This window comes from Muntiacus reevesi, chromosome 4, assembly GCF_963930625.1.
Source record: "Muntiacus reevesi chromosome 4, mMunRee1.1, whole genome shotgun sequence".
In the NCBI taxonomy this organism is placed as follows: Eukaryota; Metazoa; Chordata; class Mammalia; order Artiodactyla; family Cervidae; genus Muntiacus; species Muntiacus reevesi.
The window spans coordinates 145,249,003-145,265,950 of NC_089252.1; the positions used below are offsets into that span (position 1 = coordinate 145,249,003).

The 16,948-nt window shown below is 37.5% G+C and overlaps 1 protein-coding gene and 1 pseudogene across 1 annotated transcript in view; both read right to left on the reverse strand.

The window, feature by feature from the left end:
• Window positions 1-727: 727 nt before the first annotated feature.
• The window catches only part of TMPRSS12 (transmembrane serine protease 12), a 30,231-nt gene continuing 14,010 nt past the window's right edge, over window positions 728-16,948 (reverse strand). Inside the window, exons 3-5 of the mRNA XM_065935062.1 lie at window positions 16,422-16,690; window positions 7,110-7,252; window positions 728-979 (exon numbers count right to left, since the gene is read on the reverse strand). Of these exons, the coding sequence (XP_065791134.1) occupies window positions 728-979; window positions 7,110-7,252; window positions 16,422-16,690 (664 nt within the window). The remainder of the gene's footprint in view (window positions 980-7,109; window positions 7,253-16,421; window positions 16,691-16,948) is intronic.
• On the reverse strand, window positions 15,017-16,332 carry LOC136166372 (large ribosomal subunit protein uL22-like; annotated as a pseudogene).

The window sequence follows — 16,948 nt, forward strand, 5'->3', positions numbered from 1 at the left end:
AATCCCAGGTTGGTATTCTTCCTTTCTGAGCATGCTTCTCAGTCACCTCTCCTCACAGTTAATTCAAGGGCCCCAGGAATATAGACTTTTAGCATGGGCTTCAAGAAAATAACGTCCAGAAAGTAGGTTATAATGTTTGCCAAAAAAAAAGTCTTAGTATACATTTCTAAATAAAAAGTAAAGTATTTGGAGGTGTTTGCACCACAGTTCTCTCTTGGCATCGGAAAGGAAGTACTAATATTAAATAGTTCTAATTAGAATTTGAATAATAGGCAGATACTTACTTCTTCAAATATCCTTTGAGAGTCAGAAACAATATGATAATTCAAACAATATATATCATACAACCAAATGTTTTTGAATAAAATAAAACCTAACTTAAAAGTTTTTATTAATTTAACAAAAACCAACTTTTCTTTTAATTATTAACTCTTTATTATTTGACATTTATATACATAAAGTATATACTTAGCTGTTTATACAACTCTAGGAAGATATTCCAAATGCAAAATTATGATTATAAAGTATAACAAGATACATCAAGGAAGAATGTGATTGAGTGCCAAATTTGTAATCACTTATCTAATATGTCACAATCCTTTTATTCCAAAAAATGTTCACATGAGAACTCTAAAATGGGCAATTATTTGTCAAAAGAATAAATGATTTTCATTATGTAGAACATGGAAAGGGACACGATGCAAAATAAAGATTCTTCAGAATTTTTTTATGGAGTTGCAAGTAAGACAACAGAACCTAAGGCTATAAGGACCTGTCCAAGTAGAATATTTATATTAAACATGCCTTTATCGCTTGACTGGTAGAGTTGCTCTGTCAGCCACTTTTGGTTGAAGGATGGTGCACTATAGACACCAGGAAAATTTTTTCGACCACAGCCATATCCGTAACTGGTAATTCCCATTACAAAATATCGTTTACGTTCTGGTAGGTAGCACATTAATGGTCCACCACTATCACCCTATTAAAAAAGTCCCAAAATAGTATTAGTTACTTCCAGTAGTCCTTAAACAACAATAAATCTGGAATAAATTAATCAAATTAATCATATATTTATATAAATATACATTTTTAACTTACTTCCAACTTATAAAGATGCATAGATTTTCAGTTTTATATTCCAACTGAAACAGGTATTCAGCCTGGCCTGTTATTTTTGAGGAACCATATAGCTGGTGGATAAACTTTCCACCTGCATAGTTTTGAACCAAAATACTATAAATCGAATTGTTTGGATTTTTTAGTGTAGTTACTCAGGAGGAATATAATTTAGGAGCTGTGAAAAATACTATAAATATTGCCTATTAGAATACTTGTATTAATGCTGTGTAGGAATGGTAGAACTAAGATATATAATGGATTCATTTAGGTGTGTGTGTGGTTTGCTAACTAGAGGACAGGAGTGAATGGGCATCTTGCGAGACTGGGCATCTTGCGAGACCCGGCATCTTTCTAAGTGTTGACATTGACTGGTGCGGGATCATAGGAATAAATAGCTAAGCATACAATGCGGGAGACTGGGGTTCGATCCCTGAGTCAGAAAGATCCCCTGGAGAAGGGCATGGCAACCCACTCTAGTACTCTTGCCTGGAGAATTCCATAGATAGAGGAGCCTGGTGGGTTACAGTTCATGGGATCACAGAGTCTACATGACTGAGCAGCTAACATTTAATGGTATTACAAATGACAAATCCCTGTCATAGTTTATACTAGATTGTTCATACACTGAAGCACCATTACTGAAGAGTATTAATCATTCAAAACAATAAGGACACTGAGATAACTGTTTTAATGCTTAAAGTTTAAGGACCATGTTTCTAAGGTGTTTTCAAATTCTCTATATAAGGAAAGCATTAAAAACTATTTTTTGACAATGAGAATGTTTCACTTATGAATGAAATTAGATTGAATTCTTCTACTCGGTAAGATTTTTAAGGAAAAGGATACAGGAAAGATAAACCCTGAAGAGCAGAAATCAAAATGAGTAGGAAGAGATCAGAGCATGGGACACTGTTTGGGAGTGATGTGCTGGTAGATTTAGAAGCAGTGAAGAAAAAAGAAGAATAAAGAAAGATTTAAAAAGCAGAGGGACAAAACAAAAAACAGATAAATTGGATTTTGTTAAAAAACAAAAAGATGGGAATTCCCTGGTGATCCAGTGGTTGAGAATCCACCTGCTGGTACAGGGGACATGAGTTTGATCCCTGGTTCTGGAAAATTTCACAGGTTGCAGGGCAACTAAGCCCGGGTGCGACAACTACTGAGCCCCTGCTCTGGAGCCTGCATGCTGCAGCTCCTGAAGCCTGCACCCTCTAGAGCCTGTACTCTGCAACAAGAGAAGCCGCTGCAATAAGAAGCCTGTGCACTGCAACTAGAGAGTATTCCCCTCTCGCTGCAACCGGAGAAAGCCCATGTGCAGAAAGAAGACCCGGGACAGCCAAAAACAAAAAGTGAGAAAAACAGAAAAAACACGATGGGACTTCCCTGGTGGTCTAGTGGCTAAGACTCTGTGCTCCCAGTCCAGGGGACCTGAGTTCAATCCCTGGTCAGGGAACTAGATCCCACTTTCCAGATCTGAGAGTTCAGTTGCCACAACTAAAGATCCCGCATTGAAGATTGAAGATCCTGAGTGCCACAATTAAGACCTAGCGCAGTCAAGTAAATATTAAAAAAAAGAAAAAAGAAAAAAAAATCAAAGATGGTCCTTCCCTGGTGACCAAGGGGTAAAGAATCTGCTTGCCAATGCAGGAGACACGGGGTGATCCCGGGTCAGGGAAGATCCCACATGCTGTGGAGCAGCTAAGCCCGTGTACCACAACTACTGAGCCTGTCCCCAGAGCCCAGGAGCTGCATGTGCTGAGCCCATGTGCCACAGCTACTGAAGCCTGCGTGCCTGGAGCTCTTGCTGAGCAACAAGAGAAGCCACCGAAATGGGAAGCCTGCACACTGCAACGACGAGTAGCTCCTACTCACCACGGCTAAAGCCTGTGTAGCGATGAAGACCCAGCACAGCCAAAAATAAATAAAACTGTTTTTAAAAATCGTTAAATGAGACAGAAATAAACTCACAGACATAGAAAATAAACTTATGATACCAGAGGGGAAAGGGATGGAGAGAGGAATAAATTATTTAGAAGTATGGGATTCACAGATACAAACTACTATACATAAAATAGATAAGCAAGAAGGATTTACTATATAGAACAGGGGACTATATTTGGTATCTCGTAATAACCTATAATGGAAAATAATCTGGAAAAATATACACATATAACTGAATCAATCTGCTGTACACCCAAAACTAATACAATATTGAAAATTCATTGTGTTCTATTTAAAAAAAGATAGACAATAACAAGTGCTGACAAGGATGTGGAGAAATCAGAAACCCAGATAATCACAATGGTGTGATCACTCACCTAGAGCCAGAATCCTGAAATGTGAAGTCAAGTGGGCCTTAGGAAGCATCACTAGGAACAAAGCTAGTGGAGGTGATGGAATTCCAGTTGAGCTATTTCAAATCCTAAAAGATGAAGCTGTGAAAGTGCTGCACTCAATATGCCAGCAAATTTGGAAAACTCAGCCAGTGGCCACAGGACTGGAAAAGGTCAGTTTTCATTCCAGTCCCAAAGAAAGGCAGTGCCAAAGAACATTCAAACTACCACACAATTGCACTTATATCACACACTAGCAAAGTAATGCTCAAAATTCTCCAAGCCAGCTTCAACAGTATGTGAACTGTGAACTTCCAGATGTTCAATCTGGTTTTAGAAAAGGCAGAGGAACCAGAGATCAAATTGCTAGTATCCACTGGATCATTCACAAGCAAGAGAGTTCCAGAAAAACATCTATTTCTGCTTTACTGACTAGGCCAAAGTCTTTGACTGTGTGGATCACAACAAACTGTGGAAAATTCTGAAAGAGATGGGAATACCAGACCACCTGACCTGCCTCTTGAGAAACCTGTATGCAGGTCAGGAAGCAACAGTTAGAACTGGACACTGAACAACAGACTGGTTCCAAATAGGAAAAGGAGTACGTCAAGGCTGTAAATTGACACCCTGCTTATTCAGCTTATATGCAGAGTACATCATGAGAAACGCTGAGCTGGAGGAAGCACAAGCTGGAATCAAGATTGCCGGGAGAAATATCAATAACCTGAGATATGCAGATGATACCACCCTTATCGCAGAAAGTGAAGAAGAATTAAAGAGCCTCTTGATGAGAGTAAAAGAGGAGAGTGAAAAAGTTGTCTTAAAGCTCAACATTCAGAAAACTAAGATCATGGCATCTGGTCCCATCACTTCATGGCAAATAGATGGGGAAACAGTGGAAACAGTGGCTGACTTTATTTTTCTGGGCTCCAAAATCACTGCAGATGGTGACTGCAGCCATGAAATTAAAAGACACTTACTCCTTGGAAGGAAAGTTATGACCATCCTAGACATATTAAAAAGCAGAGACATTACTTTGTCAACAAAGGTCCGTCTAGTCAAAGCTTTGGTTTTTCCAGGAGTCATGTATGGATGTGCGAGTTGGACTATAAAGAAAGCTGAGTGCCGAAGAATTGATGCGTAAGGACTGTGGTGTTGGAGAAGACTGTTGAGAGTCCCTTGGACTGCAGAGAGCTCCAACCAGTCCATCCTAAAGGAAATCAGTCCTGAATATTCATTGGACAGACTGATACTAAAGCTGAAACTCCAATGCTTTGGCCATCTGATGCAAAGAACTAACTCATTTGAAAAGACTCTGATGCTGGGAAAGATTGAAGGTGGGAGGAGAAGGGGAAGAAAGAGGATGAGATGGCTGGATGGCATCACCAAATCAATGGACATGAGATTGAGTAAACTCCGGGAGTTGGTGGTGGACAGGGAGGCCTGGTGTGCTGCAGTCCATGGGTTCGCAAAGAGTCGGAACGACTGAACTGAACTGATACATTGCTGAGATGGCCAAAAGGCAGATGAAAAGATGCTCAACATCACTAATTATCAATATTAGAGAAATGCAAATCAAAACTACCATGAAGTATCACCTCACACCAGTCACAATGGCTATCGTCAGAAAATCTACAAACAGTAAATACCGGAGAAGGTGTGGAGAAAAAGGAACCCTTCTACACTGTTAGTGGGAATATAAATTGGTATAGCTACTGAGGAGAACAATATAGAGGTTACTTTAAAAATTAAAACTAGAACTACCATATGACTCAGCAATCCCACTCCTGGGCATATACCCAGAGAAAACTATATTTCAAAAAGATTACATATACTACAACGTTCATTGCATCACTGTTTATAATAGTCAGGACACAGAAACAACCTAAGTGTTCATCAACAGAGGAATGGATAAAGAATATGTGATACATATATACAATGGAATATTACTCAGCCATTAAAAAAAGTAATGCTATTTGCAGCGACATGGATGAAGCTAGAGATTGTCATACTGAGTGAAGTAAGTCAGACACAGAGAGACAAATATATGATATTGCTTATATGTGAAATCTAAAAAAAGGAGTACAAATGAACTTGGTTACACAACAGAATTAGAGTCACAGATGAAGAAAACAAAGTTTTGGTTAGCAGGGGATAAATGGGGAGGGGTAAACTGGGAGATTGGGATTAACATATACACACATGACTAAATTTAAAGCAGATTAAAAAAATAAATAAATTTAAAGCAGACAACTAAAGAACTTGCTATACAGCACAGGGAACTCTACTCAATGTTCTGTAATGACCTATATGAGGAAAGAACCTTAAAATAGTGAATATACGTGTGTGTGTATATATATAAAACTGATTCACTTTGCTCTATACCTGAAACTAAAACAACATTGTAAATCAACTATATTCCATTAAAAAACAGAAGAACTCTCACATTGTTGCATAAGATTGTAAAATGGTGTAGGTACTTTGGAATACAGTTTGACAGTTCTTCAAAAGGTTAAGCATTAACTCAGCAGTTCCACTCCTAGGTGGAATTTCCAAGAGAAGTAAAAACATACTTACACATAAAAACATGTACACAAATATTTATAGCCATGTTATTTGTAATAGCCAAAAAAGCAAAAATAGCCTAAATGTCTATCTACAAATGGATGGATGAATAAAATGTGACATATCCAAACCATGGTATATTATTTGGCAATAAAGTGAATAAGGTATGCATGCTATAATGGAGACGAACCTTGAAAACATTATGCTGAGTAAAAGAACCCCGTAACAAAAGACCACAAATTGAATGATCCTGTTCATAGGAAATTTCTAGAATAGGCAAATCTCTACAGACTAATGGTTGCCTTAGTGGGAAGAGTTTTTTTTTTTTTTTTTTTTTGAGGGGGATTACAAAAGTGTTCTAAAAATTAGATTATGGTAATGGTTGCACTACTCTAAATATAAAATCCCACACTGAGTTTCTTTTTTTTTTTTTTTTTTTTTTTTTTTTTTTAATATTATTTTATTAGTTGGAGGCCAATCACTTTACAACATTTCAGTGGGTTTTGTCATACATTGACATGAATCAGCCATATAGTTACATGTATTCCCCATCCCGATCCCCCCTCCCACCTCCCTCCCCACCCGACTCCTCAGGGTCCTCCCAGTGCACCAGGCCCGAGCACCTGACTCATGTATCCCACCTGGGCTGGTGGTCCGTTTCACCATAGATAGTATACATGCTGTTCTTTCAAAACATCCCACCCTCACGTTCTCCCCCAGAGTTCAAAAGTCTGTTCTGTATTTCTGTGTCTCTTTTTCTGTTTTGCATATAGGGTTATCGCCACCATCTATCTAAATTCCGTATATATGCCACACTGAGTTTCATACTTTAAGTGGGTGAATTGTAAATTGTATCTCAATAAAGGTGGTAATGAAAAAACAAGATTCAAGGCAAATATTTCTTAAGGTTGATCGTGATTGTAGAAACCAAAGAATCAGGCAAGCATGGTGATTTGGATTGTTGGAATAGTTAAAAAGGAGAAAAATAATTTAGACTTGAGAATTAAGACTTCACCAGAAAGTGATCAAAGACTTGTTCATGTTTCCTTCTGTCTTTAGAAAATATTGCTAAGGAAAATTATTTGGTCTTACCCTGCAAGAATCAAAAATTCCATCTTCATCACCTGCACAAAATGAAGTGTTAGGAACTATACCCCCATAGCTCATCTCAGAATTACAGAAACTTCGAGAAATATAATGCACTTCTGCTTCATGTAATTCATTGGTAGCATTACCTATTAACAACAACAACAAAAAATACCAGTTAAATTATTTTGGAGAGCAGACATTTTGATAGCAATATAAAATGTTCATGTTCAACAGGTTTTCTTCCCATAGTGACTGATTGAACAATTGTGTAAAATTGTATCCAGATATGTATGCATGTATGTATGTATGCCTGGAGATACAGTGAAAGAAAGTCTACCAAGTCCTAATGATGTAGGAATTTCAGGTTACTGTTTTTTAATCTTTGCTCTCTTGTGTTTCTTGGAGATCTCACAGAAGGATGTGTAGTGTTACAAAATAAAACTATAAAAATTGTCAAGGGCTAAAGAGGTAAATGCTGAGGTCAGTCTTATGTTGTAAGTTGTGAATAATTTTAATTAAATTTTCTAATGATGCTATCTTGCAAAATGTTGAACGTGAAAATAAAGCAGATTTCTAATTCATGTACTCCCCTAACTTCTCTGCTTATTCTTGAACATAAAGTGGTTCTTTGCTACAGAAAAGATAGGCAGATACAAGATAACACTTCAGATTATTCTAAGATTTATCCACAGAAAAGCTACTGTAACAGCAGCATCTGATACCATCAGGCTGTCTCAGAATTGCAGTTGTCACATGTGGAAGCTGAATATTTTATGTGCGCCACATTCTTCCTTAGCTTTTCAAGTAATGACATTTTCCCCTTCACTGCAAGTGGGAAAATGACCAAACTGTTCCATTCACAGAATTCCATTCTCCTGAAATTAGTCTAGAGGTAACTATATTTGGTATAAGCCTAGTCAATTGGAATACTTATCCAGCCTTATCCAGCATTTTTTAACTGCAGTTGCCAGAGAAGAATCTGTTTCACCCTAGTCACATGATTAGCTATTAATATAAGTTCAAATCAGCCTGCAGCCATAGTTCCACACTTATGAGGACAGGCAGCCTGAGAAAGTAAAGTCAACATGGATAGAGAATAAGAATAGGAAATAGAAACCAAGTATATCTAATGACATCCAAATTCCTGGATCAAGGCTTCCTAGAGGAAAGACGCATTTCTACCCTTTGTTTTCAAATAATTAAAGTAATACTGACTGTATATAAAAGAATATATGTAACATAGACGTTAACCAGATATAATAATGAAATGAACATCTGTAAACCTACCGCCTGATTTATGAACAATACTAATCCAGTGTGGTATTGGTGTCAGTCAGTCAGTCAGTTCAGTAGCTCAGTCGTGTCCAACTCTTTGCAACCCCATGAATCACAGCACACCAGGCCTCCCTGTCCATCACCAACTCCCGGAGTTTACTCAAACTCATTTCCATCGAATCAGTGATACCATCCAGCCATCTCATCCTCTGTTGTCCCCTTCTCCTCCTGCCCCTAAATCCCTCCCAGCATCAGGGTCTTTTCCAATGAGTCAACTCTTCGCATGAGGTAGCCAAAGTATTGGAGTTTCAGCTTCAGCATCAGTCCTTCCAATGAACACCCAGGACTGATCTCCTTTAGGATGGACTGGTTGGATCTCCTTGCAGTCCAAGGGACTCTCAAGAGTCTTCTCCAACACCATAGTTCAAAAGCATCAATTTTTCGGCGCTCTGCTTTCTTCACAGTCCAACTCTCACATCCATACATGACCACTGGAAAAACCGTAGCCTTGACTAGGTGGACATTTGCTGGCAAAGTAATGTCTCTGCTTTTTAATATGCTTGGTCATAACTTTCCTTGCAAGGAGTAAGCGTCTTTTAATTTCATGGCTGCAGTCACCATCTGCAGTGATTTTGGAGCTCCCAAAAATAAAGTCTGACACCGTTTCCACTGTTTCCCTATCTATTTGCCATGAAGTGATGGGACCAGATGCCATGACTGTAGTTTTCTGAATGTTGATTGGTGTAGGGTTATTTAAAATAACTAGAGATTTTCAAAGTGAATAGGAGAAAGAGAGTCCAGAAATAGATGCCTGTGTTTTCTGTTCTGTTCCACTGGTCACTTAGAGTATTCTTGCACAAATACAATACTAATCAATTACAAACACCCTCTTCCAACAACACAAGAGAAGACTCTACACATGGACACCACCAGATGGTAAACACCGAAATCAGACTGATTATATTCTTTGCAGCCAAAGATGGAGAACCTCTATATAGTCAGCAAAAACAAGACCGAGAGCTGACTGCGGCTCAGATCACGAACTCCTTATTGCCAAATTCAGACTTATATTGAAGAAAGTAGGGAAAACCACTAGACTATTCAGGTATGACCTAAATCAGATCCCTTATGATTATACACTAGAAGTGCCAAACAAATTCAAGGGATTAGATCTGATAAACAGAGTGCCTGAAGAACTATGGACGGAGGTTCTTGACAGTGTACAGCAGTCAGTGATCAAAACCATCCCCAAGAAAAAGAAATGCAAAAAAGCAAAATGGTTGTCTGAGGAGGCCTTACAAACAGCTGAGAAAAGAAGAGAAGCAAAAAACACAGGAGAAAAGGAAAGATATACTCATTTGAATGCAGAGTTCCAAAGAGAAGAGATAAGAAAGCCTTCCTCAGTGATCAATGCAAAGAAATAGAGGAAAACAGTAGAATGGGAAAGACTAGAGATCTCTTCAAGAAAATTAGAGATACCAAGGGAACATTTCATGCAAAGATGGGCACAATAAAGGACAGAAATGGTATGGACCTAACAGAAGCAGATAAGAAGAGGTGGCAAGAATACACAGAAGAACTATACAAAAAAGATCTTTATGACCCAGATAACCAGATGTTGTGATCACTCACCTAGAGCCAGACATCTTGGAATGCAAAGTCAAGTGGGCCTTAGGAAGCATCACTATGAACAAAGCTAGTGGAGGTGACGGAATTCCCACTGAGCTATTTCAAACCGTAAAAGATGATGCTGTGAAAGTGCTGCACTCAATACGAGAGCAAATTTGGAAAACTCAGCAGTGGCCACAGGACTGGAAAAGGTCAGTTTTCAAAATCCCAAAGAAGGCAATGCCAAAGACTGCTCAAACTACCTCACAATTGCACTCATCTCACACACTAGCAAAGTAATGGTCAAAATTCTCAAGCCAGGCTTCAACAGTACGTGAACTGTGAACTTCCAGATGTTCAAGCTGGATTTAGAAAAGGCAGAGGAACCAGAGATCAAATTGCCAACATCTCTTGGATCAGCGAAAAAGCAAGAGAGGTTCAGAAAAACATCTGCTTTATTGACTAGGCCAAAGTCTTTGACTGTGTGGATCACAAAAAACTGTGGAAAATTCTGAAAGAGATGGGAATACCAAACCACCTGACCTGCCTCTTGAGAAACCTGTATGCAGGTCAGGAAGCAACAATTAGAACTGGACACTGAACAACAGACTGGTTCCAAATAGGAAAAGGAGTACATCAAGGCTGTAAATTGACACCCTGCTTATTCAACTTATATGCAGAGTACATCATGAGAAACGCTGGGCTGGATGAAGCACAAACTGGAATCAAGATTGCTGGGAAAAATACCAATAACCTCAGATATGCAGATGACACCACCCTTATGGCAGAAAGTAAAGAGGGACTAAAGAGCCTCTTGATGAAAGTGAAAGAGGAGAGTGAAAACGTTGGCTTAAAGCTCAACATTCAGAAAATTAAGATCATGGCACCTGGTCCCATCACTTCATGGCAAATAGATGGGGAAACAATGGAAACAGTGTCAAACTTTATTTTTCTGGGTTCCAAAATCACTGCAGATGGTGACTGCAACCATGAAATTAAAAGGTGCTTGATCCTTGGAAGAAAAATTATGACCAACCTAGAGAGCATATTAAAAAGCAGAGACATACTTTGCCAACAAGTCTGTCTAGTCAAAGCTATGGTTTTTCCAGAAGTCATGTATGGATGTGAGAGTTGGACCATAAAGAAAGCTGAGCACCAAAGAATTGGTACTTTTGAACTGTGGTGTTGGAGAAGATTGTTGAGAATCCCTTGGACTGCAGGGAGCTCCAACCAGTCCATCCTAAAGGAAATCAGTCTTGAATATTCATTGGAAGGACTGATGCTGAAGCTGAAACTCCAATACTTTGGCCACCTGATGCAAAGAGCTGACTATTGGAAAAGACCCTTATGCTGGGAAAGATTGAAGGTGGGAGGAGAAGGGGACGACAGAGGATGAGATGGTTGGATGGCATCATCGACTCAATGGACATGAGTTTGAGTAAACTTCCCTGGTGATGGACAGGGAAGCCTGGCATCCTGCAGTACATGGAGTCGCAAAGAGTTGGACACAACTGAGGGACTGAACTGAACTGATATACATTATTATCTAGTTACAAGGATTAAGACTATTATTATTTCTTCTTTGACATATGAGTTATTTAGTAGTATATTTAAAAAATTTCAAATGTGTGATTTAAATTCTTTTGGTCATTTTTAAAGAAGCTTTATTTATGTTTAATTTACATTCAATTCTCACACTGTAAGACAGCAATTCAATGATTTTTGGTAAACTTATACACATCCAGTTTTAGGATACTTCCATGCCGGATTGTAGTCAGTTCTCATCTCCAGCCTCACACTCAGAAAATGACTGATAGAATTTCTGTCTCTGTAAGTTTGCCTTTTCTAGGAATTTTGTATAAATAAGTCAGTTGGTCATAAATATAAGTTGGGTTGTTTGAGGGTTTTTTTTTGGACTCTGTATTGTGTTCCATTGATCTCTGCTATGTTTAATCAACCAGCACTGAAGAAATACAAAGAATCATAAGAGACTACTACAAGCAAATATACACCAATAAAATGGATACCTTAGAAGACAGGGGCAAATTCTTAGAAAGGTACAACCCCTCAAGACTGAACCAAAAGGAAACCAAATTTGAATTAACAGTATTGAAAGTGAATCAATAATTTAAAAACTCCCAGCAAACAAACAAATACCAGATGCCTTCACAGTTGAATTCTACCAAATATTTAAAGAATAGTTAAAATCTTTCTGAAGTTATTCCAAAAACTTGCATGGGAACACTTCCAAACTCATTCTATGAGACCCCATCACCTGATACCAAGACCAGACAAAGATATTACAAAAAAGAGAAAATTACAGGGCAGTATCACTGATGAACATAAATGCAAAAATCCTTAACAAAGTACTAGCAAAGAGAATCCAACAGTGCATTAGGAGGATCATATATCATGATCAAGTGGGATTTATTCCAGAGATGCAAGGATTTTCCAAGGTCCGTAAAATGATCGGTGTGATACATTGTATTAACAAATTGAAAAATAAAAACAATATGACCATCTCAATAGATACAGATGAATTTTTATAAAATTCAACTTCAGTTTACAATAAGAGCTCTCCAGAAAGCGGGCATAGAGGGAACATACTTCAGTATAATAAAGGCCATAATTAACATCATACTCAATGGTGAAAAGCTAAAAGCATTCCTTCTAAGATGAGGAACAAGACAAGGATGCCCACTCTTGCCACTTTAATTCAACATAGTTTTGGAAGTCCTAGTCATAGCAATTGAAGAGGAAAAAGAAATGAAAGGAATCCAAATTGGAAAGGAAGAAGTAAAACTGTCATTATCTGCAGATGACATGATAACTATACATAGAAAATTTGAAACATGCTACCAGAAAATAAATCAATACCATACTGTCTTAATGGCTGTAGTTTTTAGTATATTTTTAAATTAGGTAGAGTAACTAAGTTTTGTTGTTCTTCAAAAAAACTTTTTGACTATTCTAGGTTCTTTGCCTTTCCATATACATTTTAGGATCAGCTTGTCAAATTGTATGAAAAACCTTGCTGGGATTTTGATAGGGATTGCATTGAATATATGGGTCAATCTAAGGATAAGAGCCATATTAACAATACTGAGTCTTTGAATCCATGAATGTGGTATGTCTTTCCATTTATTAGGTCTTCTTTAATTTCCCTGTGTAACATTTTGTAGTTTTAAGTATACATATTTTGCACATTTTTAGTCTTTTCAAAATCTTAATTGGGATTCGTTGAGCTTCTTTATTATAAATTAAAGTTTTGTGTTTTCTTTTTTCCATGAAATTCAGGTAGTTTGGGGCCATTATTTTCTTCAGCTATTTTTTCGTCCCCATTTTTTCTTTCTTTCCTTTCCAGAAATCCCATTATATGTATGCTGGTATACTTAATGTTGTGTCACAGGCCTCTCTGAGTGTGTTTATTTTTCTTCAAGAATTTTTTCTCTGTTTTCTCCAGATTATATTATTTCTGTTTCTGTAGTTTAAGCTCACAGGTGCTTTCTTGTGCCATATCAAATCTCTAGAATTTCCATTTGGTTCTTTTTTAAATTGTTTATTTCTCCATAGGCATTCCCTATTTGTTAAGTCATTGTCATCGTGTTTTTAATTCTTTGAACAATAATTTCTGTTTAATTTGTCAAACATATTTAAAGAGCTTCTTTGAAGTCTTTGCTGTATTCAACATCTAAACCTGTCCAGAGTCAGTTTCTATTGACTACTTTTCCCCCGTGAGTATAGGTCACATTTCTTTGGGTTTTTTTTTTTTTTTTCTCTTAGTTTTTTGGATGTCTTACAGTATTTCTGTTGAAAATTGTGCATTTTCAGATTAATGTACTGTAACAACTCTGGGTCTTGATTCTCTTCTCAACACTGTTGTTGTGTTTTCCTTAAAATAACTTGCCTGGACTTAAATTGTAGAATCTGTGTGTCACACACTGTGTGACTGTTGATGCCTCTGCTGTCTTTTAATTCTGATTTTTACCTTTTAACCTGCCTTCACAGGGCTTACCCGTATGTCTGCATAGTTTACTTATCAGTTAATGATTTGGGCTTTCATCCTCTGTTGATGAATCTATGTATGGTTTGGGGAGTGTGTTCAGAGTTCAGTCAGATTTCAAGTGTGCCTTGGTTTTCACTTTATGCTAAGCTCTCTCAGGTTTTTCTCCCCACACCTGTATACATGTATGTTTCCCAGTAAACCAAGGATGTTTAGAGAGCTTATCTAGCCATTCTGTAGCTGTCTCACTTTGAGGTTCTTCTTGTCAAATTTCTGAACTTTTCCACTCCTGGCTGCACCTAGGATCACAGTCCCAGACCAGCAGGGCTGTGTGTTTCCCCCATTCATCTCTTGCTGAGTCCAATACTTGTTTAAAATTTATTTTTTTAAATTTTTATTTAGTTTTTTGAATCAATTACTTTTATTGACAGTGCTGCTGGCCTGGATTATCAACTACTACTCCAAATCAAGTCCTTATCCTCTGGTAGCAAGATTCTTTTTCCCCATAATCCTCATGGTCTTGATAAATCTATTACACTGACTGATCTGAAAGGGAGTTAGGAGCAGCCACAGCAAGAAAACTACAAGTTCCTCTTTTTACCCAAATTTCTAGATGCTTATAATAAACAAATAATCCTCAATTTATTGTACATTTTTGTTTCCAGGGCTCTGAAATGGTTGCTTTTGACAGTTTTTGAGTTTTTTTCCAATTTATGCTTGTGTTGGGGGATGAGGATTTGCCGACCTCCTTATTCCATCATATTCCCATCTCTCTTATTCCTAAATTAATTGTAATCAGAGTATATAGTCTGTACATTACCTGTCCTTTGAACTTGGAGATTTTCTTTATGGCCTAGTTAAGCAGTCAGTTTTTATAAAGCTTCTACCTGTACTTGAAAAGATGAAAGTGTCTGATTTTGGGGTGCAGAATTTTTTGATTTGGATATCAAATCAAGCTTTCTAATTCAAATGTTATAATTTTTTTTAACAACCAACACTTATTTTCATTTATTTTCCACAGCATTTATTCCCGGGCCATAAGTTTTTGTTTCTTCTGGGATTTCTTTTTCTTCTGTGCCACCTCCTTTTCTGGTTTAGGAACTATCTGTTCTTTTTCAGTAAGGGTCATCTCAATGTGGCAGGGAGAGCTCATGTAGGGATTGATCCTGAGCTCTGTAAGTCCTATGCCACGTCTTGGGGGCACTGGATGTGCTCAGTGACCAGAGAATCTACATCCAAGCCCTTAAGTTCAGCATTACTCTCTGCATTTTTGAGCATGTGCAGTAAAAATTCAGCACCTGTTTTTGGGCGGCCGATCCTGCATCCAGCTCCACTGTTTGGCCTGTGCACACCTCCCAGCTCCACGATTGTAACGACAGAATGGCACACATTGCTCCTTTAAAGTGACATCCTCAGGGCTGGTGCACTGGGATGACCCAGAGGGATGGGATGGGGAGGGAGGTGGGAGGGAAGTTCAGAATGGGGAACACATGTAAATCCATGGCTGATTCACGTCAATATATAGCAAAAACCACTACAATACTGTAAACTAATAAAAATAAATGAAAAAACAAAGCAAAACAAAAATAAAGTGACACCCTTCAGATACTTGGTGGCTCTTCGGATATGCATACCCATTATGGCCTGGGCAGTTCCACAAGTGTTCTTAAAGTGAACACAAAGATTTGAACCTCCTGATTTGCGTGATTTTGTGGGGTTTTCTGGGTCGAGTGAATAGCGAACTATTTTTAGAGGTCACCCCAGGCCGCTTACTGGAAAGGCAAACATTATAAATCTTTACTAATTTTTCATCTCCTTAATATGCCAATAATAAAAGAGTTGTGTGAAAATCCCCTACTATAATAGGGAAGTTATAATATTTGTCATACAATTATATTTTTCTTTAATATTGTCTGCAGAGACTGTTTTCTATGTTTTTTTATTCCTTCCATTAGTTCAGATAGTCAATTTTTTGTGCTCCTTTGTGCACCATAGAAAATACATGGTAATCAACCTGTTTGATACTAAACAGTACACTAAATAAAAAGGATACTAAATTTGATTCCTTATAGCCAGAAGCTTATCATTTAAGATAAGCAAATCTGCCACAGAACTTGCTTTATCACCCAGGAGTCTCAGAAACTACAGTAACACTTGGAACCATCATTCTCTCTGAGAAAATCTAAAAAGTGTCTTGGCATATAGGCATGTATAACAAAATTAGTCTCTATTTCTGCTTTGGAAGATAACTTTCTCTCTCCCACAAGGAAGGAAAAAACATAGAAAATTAAAAGACATTTTCTTTTCACTCGCTTATAAAGACCTACTGTTCAAACTCATGATATAAAGAGATATAAAGACATACAAAGAGTTCACCCTCTGCTGATTATCAGGAAAAGCTGTATCAGCAAAATTCAGATTATAATTACCTTCTTCTTTTGTTCTTCCCCAGCCACTTATAAAACATGTTGTGTTTTTGTTTAGTCTTTGGAAAACACCAAAAGGTAGACAAATAGGTTGAATGTAATTATTATAACGCACTGCTTTTTTTAAGTAAAAAAGTGCAATATCATTATCATAAGATTCCACATTGAAGTCTGGATGGATAATGATTGCATTAACTTTGATCCTCTTGCTGTATGGCTCATTCCCTTTTATATTATTAGTTCCAATCACAGCTCTCCACATTACAGGATTTCTGAAACAAAGTAAATGCTTTAGTTATAAACGCGGTTATTTAAGTAAATATTCTTTTTCTCCCACTAGTTTTTGTTTTTCTCGTGTTAGATTAATAACAAAAAAAAATTAACCCTACTTTCATCTGACAAAGTCATATCAAGGAAAAACCTAACCACTGTGATATAGGAAAGGAGAAAAAGATCAGAGGGACAGAAGGTCTCAAACAGATTCAGGTGCCTGAGAATTTAATATATGGCAGCAGTTCTTACAAATGGAT